The 7,290-nt window shown below is 36.0% G+C and overlaps 1 protein-coding gene across 1 annotated transcript; it reads right to left on the reverse strand.

Moving 5' to 3' along the window:
• Positions 1 to 3,349: 3,349 nt before the first annotated feature.
• Positions 3,350 to 5,635, reverse strand: LOC116199535 (organelle RRM domain-containing protein 2, mitochondrial). Its single transcript, XM_031529921.1, has 4 exons — positions 5,430 to 5,635; positions 4,828 to 4,896; positions 4,632 to 4,738; positions 3,350 to 3,641 (listed from the first exon to the last, which is right to left on the reverse strand). The coding sequence occupies exons 1-4, from the start codon at positions 5,569 to 5,571 to the stop codon at positions 3,546 to 3,548; spliced, it is 414 nt and encodes a 137-aa protein (XP_031385781.1). The 5' UTR covers positions 5,572 to 5,635; the 3' UTR covers positions 3,350 to 3,545.
• Between the last annotated feature and the right edge of the window lie 1,655 nt (positions 5,636 to 7,290).

A 7,290-nucleotide genomic window follows, 5' to 3' on the forward strand; every position in this document is an offset into this window, starting at 1 on the left:
CTATTCTTTTTTTGATGTTATCCAAACATAAATTATGATCGATTGAAAAAATTCCCTCATAAAGCACCTCATCTCACCCTTCCATAACCCACCCCATTCCACTCCTTCATAACATATCCCATCCCATTATCCAAACAAAATGTTAATAGCCGATCCAGCTCGACTGAATTAGTGGAAATTCAATTAGATTTTCGAATATCGAGATTCAGATCAAAAAATATGTATGTATATATATATATATATATATATGAAGAATGACTGCCTTTCTCAGCTCTCTCTTCTCTTTCATTCCTAATTAGGGTGACAAATGATGCAGAGTGTTCCAAAATTGATTTGTAACGACATATTCTGATTATTATTGTAACTTGGCAGGTCTCAATTCCCAATTCCCCACTCCAATTTGTCTCCGAAATTCATCGTATTGTCGTGATATAGATCAAGTTTGAGATGAAATGATATGTATTATGTAGGCAAAAGGTAAGCATTTGGACCCCATTGAAACTAAAGTCTTTTGACAAAAGATATATAGATGGGACTAGAAAGGCTTAATACGGGTTATCCCTCTTTCTAGCTCACCCACATTGAGCCAATGCATGCATCTTTTGCCTACACATTATTCCTTTTCGAGGCAATGTAACATCAATTATCCGATTAAATTGCCACGCACGAGTCAACTATTAAGACAACACTCGAAGAACCAAATGATAGGACTTCTTTCTCTCTCTTTTACGTGGCATAAACTTGTGGTGCATTCCAGATTACGACGATTTCATTCTGTTGATTTGATTTCAGACTTCGAATGAAAAATTTGGTATGCTTTGTTTAGATTAGCATGCATGTAGGCATATATACATGAGATTAATCACCTTCTATGGTTGCCAAAATAAGGAATATATATACATTAGCTTTTTTCCATATGTATTTGGTTTTTTTCCGCCTCGTAATAAACGGCTAAATTTGTTTTACACCTAATGTCTTTTTGCATGTGAAACTTCGTTATGCAGAGTTCATAATAAAGCTCTTCCTTAGACCCTTTTTTCCAATTACCATGATTTAAAAAAATGACAATTTCATTAAAAGATATATAGAATGAAGGCGGACATAGTTGCCCAACAACAATGAAATTTCATTGCTGACGTCCGCGCATCAAAATATATATAAACTCCACAATCTGGTGAGTTGGACTCATTTATTGTTGAAAATGAGTCACAAATTTAATATTCCAAATTGTACAAAACAATTGCTCTAGTCGAGTTCACAGTACATGGAGATGACAATTATGTTGTGGGCTTGGTTTTTACCTGTTGGTAGTGCTGCCGCAAGTTAGGTATGTTTACGACCACGTCTGTATTTGGGCTCGCTTTCACTTCGTCACGATACCTAACAAAGATTTACATATATATATATATATACATATATATATGTATGCATGATAATTTACGAACTACAGTCCCAAGCAATCGTCTATGTTAGCTACCGCAGATATGAAAAATAGAAAATTTCCGATCAAAATGTATGTCAGCTCCAAACTATTTATAAAAGCACTGAAAAATATAGCTCGTGGGCAATTGATATATTCAACGCCAACATTTCCCATTGGCTGTCTTAACAAACCATTTGTCCGGCACATTTTTTGGGAAGGCTTCTGATGGAATCTCCGTTCCATGCAGTACGTCGACGGTACCATTACAAATTTTTTTTGTTTTTTTTTCATTCCATCTCGCAGATTAAACGACTTTCAAAATTTCCATGCTATCATGATTTGTTCGGTTTTGTACATCGAAAATCGCTCTTGAGTCTGTCGTTTCTTTAAGGAGGAACCGATCGAGCAGTGGACAACAATGGAGGATCGATCGAGTAACCCCGGGTTCATTCCCACCACAAACTGAAAAATTCTCCGTAGCATTTCCTCTGCCACCACAACCTTCTCCATCTGGAATTTTCTCAGGACCCAGAACATGACAACTCCTAACGATTCTCAATTCACAGCCCGATTACGACCAGATGAGAGATCGAGCCATCGGACAGTGAAATCACATTTCATTGAAACAAAGACGCCATTTAATGTTTGTTATCGGCATCCTCTTCCCTACCCGATTTCGTCCAACTAATTCCATCTAACTGTAACAATCTCCTTTGTGTCCCCAGCGGGAAGAATTCCTTCCCTCAGAAATATCCACTGTTCTGTTGCTTTCCAGGCCTTCAACATTCTCTGTTCAGTTGCTTCCATGGAAGGGAAAGTAAACCGAATCTTCAGCAGAAAATTTGTACAATGTGCTTCTCCTAATTGGTTGGTGATCTTAGGCCACTTGTATATGTGATCTTAGACCACTTGTCTATGCGCATATCTACAGAAAAATACATATCGTTGCCTGACATTCGACAAGTATAGACTCAGCTATCAGCTTTTGGACGTGTCACGAAAACACTAGTATCGAGCTGCAGAAAATATGACACGAAAGACACGACAAGATAATATGAAAGAGCCACCTGAACATGACGCGTGTAATTGCTTAATATGCAAAATAAGTCATTACAGAACTTTACTGCTGAAAGAAAAGTTCAATGTACTAAGCTAGTCATGATTTGCCATTTGTTCGTCACATCATTATCAAACCTGTCTGTACTGGCAAATCTAAAGGCGAATCATATAACGTGCTAGATGGTCATTTAGCGGCAAGCTCTTCGGATCTTCAGCATCAAAACTTTATGCAACAAGCATATGTTTAGAACTATTTGTACATGCATATAGGTGAATATGGGAGGAATTCTACAATTGATATACCACTTTTTGAAATGTAACACTTTCATACAAAAAAGTAAAAATTATTACGATTTCATACAAAACGTTTATATTATGTTTCAATGTTGAATAATTCGCCAATTTTTACTGATGTGGTTCCATGGTGGCAATTGACGCGTTCAACAATCCTAATGTGACATGCCACATCATCAATTTTTTAAAAATTTTCTTAAATTTTTTATTTTATTTTTTCTGAGATTCTATTATATGTTGCGGAACTTTTTATCATTTTCTAAAATTTTATTGTATTTCCCACTTTTTTTATTTTTATTGTTATATTAACGATGTGACACACCATCTCAACATTATTTGCACGCGTCAACAGCCACAGTAGAAACACGTCAACATAAATTGACGAATTGTTGAACATTGAAACATAATATAAATATTTCGTATGAAATCATTACAATCTTTTTGTATAAAACTGTTACATTTCAAAAAAAAAATTGTACCAATTGTGGAATTTCCCCGATCAATATGAATGAGTTTGATCTACGTATGCATTGCAAGCTCAATGAGTAGACGAGACGAACCAAAACCAACATGGACACAGCAAAGAAATGGCCTCGCAACTCTGTTTCTGTTAACATTAATCAAATGCTAAATTTCCTCATACACGCACTCACTCTTATACATACTAAGGTAATCTCCAACATTTCAAAACATTACTTTCCCCGGAAGATGAGATTACAAGCTACACTGTTACAGACCCAATTGGTCATCCGCATAAAGAATTGAGTAGCTACCGACTACCGTATGTCGGGAACCCGTTCTGCTGAGGAGGAGGTTGAGATCTTGGTCTTGCATATTCCGCGAATATAACCCAACCATCTAGAAACTGCCAAACAGGATACAAAGATAGATATATGAAGATTATGTTAAGGCCAGCAATTTCTCTGAAAGACTACAATGCATACACTGAAGCAGAATGTAGAGCAGAACAGTCCTTTATTTCTTCCAAGCCTCATCAAAGTCACCAGCACAACATGTTTGGAATATGCAGACACCGTGTGACGAAAGTTATGATAGAGATGAAACTCAAGTTTCAAGTTTGTCCAACTTCCAAGGAGAAAAACAAGGTGATAATGCCTTATTTGGGATTCCAAAACTTTACAACTATGAGACAGGAAATCTCATGACAGATGATGGATGAAGCAATAATCCTTTTCTTTGTTTTTTTTTTCTTTTTTCTTTTTTCGGATAAGTAATCCCTTTCTTTGTTAAGACTAAGACTAGTGAAAACCGAACTAAAAACAAAAGAAGAGTTAGCACTGAAGCATTTGAATCAATCACATTGTCAACGGGGAGACAATGAGGATACAAGTACACAAATGACCAAAAATTTAGAAAAATGGAGCTAACAAATTGTTAGGTTCAGAAGATTTATGGAATTAGAGAATTTCACGAAATCATTACAGGGTAAAAGGAAAATAATATTTTTGATTGAATGAAGATATCAACACTATCCCTCCCCAAAAAAAAAAGGAAAATAACTCTTCAAGTATTTGGTGTTTAAGACTCAAGAGGCCTGGGTCCTCAAAATTTTTCAGGCATAGCATTGTAGTGAAAGAAAACTGGGACATCTAAACCTTTTCTTCTGGTGATTTGAATAAAGTACATTCATAGCATAAACAAATCATAGAGGATACTATACTGAACTAGAATTAGTCCTTAATTTACCGATCAAAACATAGGTTTCCAAACCTTCTCCAATGATAGGATATCGGAAATTGCTTCAAGCATCAAAGAGCCATGCAAAGGTACACTAGCTTAATGCAATCTCAGATTCTTTTCTTTTTATTTTTTTTCAAAAATTAGTCAGACTCACCTTCCCATGCATACCGTCTATGCCCTTTGCAGCATCTTCAAGCGAAGCATATCTCACAAAACCAAATCCCTTTGAGTATCCCGTCACGCGATCGGTCACAACCCTAGCTGTCGAAGTTTAAACACAAGATTAGAAACTCATAGCTTCACTGAGGTAATTTACTAACAAGACTGATAAAAGATCGAAGAGACCAAACCGTGAATAACTTCGCCAAACTGGGAGAAAGCTGCCCGTAGGTTCTCTGTGGTGGTGAGTTTACTCAGCCCTGGGAAAATAGAGAACCGATAAACCTTCCAGACAATTCGACATGTATCCTCTTGCGATTTCGATTTTAACAAGCAAGAAAAAGGGTACCAAAACTAAACCCCCAGATTCTAGTACGTGGACCTTGATGCATTTCACAATGAATGAGATCACATTGACTGGCTATATTTCCACGGTTGGTCCTATTAATCTCAATGTTGATTCATATCAAGATCCACACAACTCCAAATCCTATCAAGATTCATATCAGTGAAGCCGCTCATAGAAAAGAGTTGATATGTTCAGTTAAACTACCGCCAGGAACAGGACGACCTCAAGGAAAAGAGCTGTTTCACTCTTTATCTAAAAAGACCACATTTTTGTCTCTGAATCTATAGCGCAACTCACTGGCCACTGCTTAAACTACTTGATGGAAGCTGAAAATGCTGTAAATGGAACAAAGACACAGAACCAATCGAAGTTGTCGGTAAACAAAAACACAATTATCAGTAAACAGATAATCAATCGAAGTGACAGAGTATTGGGGGAGCATACCAGAGACGAAGAGGTTGGTGCTGGGCTCTGCCTCCTCTCGCGGCTTAGCCGCGGCCGGGGTTGGCGGAAATCCGAAACTTGAGGTGGAGAAGAGTCGCCTCGGGCCGCGAGGCGCGGCAGCCGCTGCCGATCTCAGAGCCATCAGTACCCGCCGCCAGAGATGGACCGGGCGAGACAGCGAGTGAGTGGGGAATTCAACAATGAGTTAGGGGCAAATGCGTAAATCGAACTTAATTGTAGAAATGATCGAAGTGGACCGTGAATTTGAGTTAACAATCTGTGCCGGACCGGACCGTCAGATTTTGGCCCATAAGAGCCAGGCCCAGATCAACACCATTGGTTCGACTTTGACTATGATTACTTGGAATCCTTATCCAAATAAAGGTTTTATTACGAAAATCCGCATTGATTTAAATAGTTTGACAACTCCTCTTAAGTAAAGTCTGAGTTTGAGTAATGGAGAAATCTACGATTGAAGAAAAATTTACTACCAAAAAAAATATAAATCTATTATTGGGGCAAATACTGATCCAACTGAGGCTTAAATTAATCGAAATATATATATATGATAGTTCCCAAGTGATCATATATTGCCACGAGATGACATGTAAAACTAATCTATTAAGCAAGCAAACAAACTCAAAAAACTTACCAGTCACATAAAAAAATTATTTATAAAAAACACTTAGAAACTATTAAAAAAATAATAACAATAATAATATTAATTTTTTTTAAAAGTCAAATAACACATACCTGTCGCACCAATCGCATTATCATCCTTGCATTGCTTCGAAAAATCATCCAGGGATTTGATTTTTAAGGGAAAAAAATTATATGTATGTATATACATATATATGTTTATATTTAGAGCGAGTAAGAATTATTATAATATTGGAGTGGTTTTGTAGTTTTCTCCGAAACAAAATTGTCCAGCATTATGCCTCAACTATATGTTTTTTTTTTCTTTTTGTTAAAAATTAATCATGATACTGCTTTAGCTTGCACTCAGAACTGGTGATGTCATTACAACCCTTTTCTTGTGACCAAATGAATTATAACTAATTTTTTGTTTATTTAGAAAGAGAAAGAATAAAACATAACCGACCCAATAATGAAATTTCTTTTATATATGTATTTATTTGATTTTCAGATGGTGACGCATTTCAATCGTGGCTGATATGGGAGATTCCTTGAAAGACACCTCGATAACGTGCATCTTCTTTTCTTCTTTTGCTTATTTTATACTTTATGAATAATGCAGACCAGGTATCAATGTGAGTTGCTTTAAATTATTCGGCGCTTGTTTCGCTTAAATGAAGTCTCGAATTCAAATCTTGTAAATGAATAAAGATTCATATTGAGGGAGTTTTATCGGTAGTTGTCCGCCCGACTCGAGCTGAATTTGTCTAAAGTCCACGCACCAGAAAAAAATAATGCGGACAAGGTGAACGTTTAAAAAAAAAATAGATGAAAACAATACTCATGCCAAATGAACAGAAAAATAATTGAAAAATAATGAGGAATTAATTCCAAAAAGTTTTTATATGAAGCAACTGAGTTTGCCAATGTCAGTTCGCATATCACTACTGGACATCTAACGACTATTGCATTATAGATATATATATATATAATATATTTGTGTGTGTTGTACAATTAAAATACTCAAAATCTTTTCATTAATAATTTTATAAAAAACTTATCCAAAAAAATAATTTTATAAAAGAAATGAAATGAAGAAATTGCTTGTCTATAAAGAATATGTGACCTGGCGATCAAGATAATGAAGAGACGTCAAGCGTCGGTATTGAATATGATTCCCCCTTATTCTCACCTACTTAAGAGATGGATTTAGCCCATTGCC

The sequence above is a fragment of the Punica granatum genome, chromosome 1 (assembly GCF_007655135.1).
Source record: "Punica granatum isolate Tunisia-2019 chromosome 1, ASM765513v2, whole genome shotgun sequence".
Classification (NCBI taxonomy): Eukaryota; Viridiplantae; Streptophyta; class Magnoliopsida; order Myrtales; family Lythraceae; genus Punica; species Punica granatum.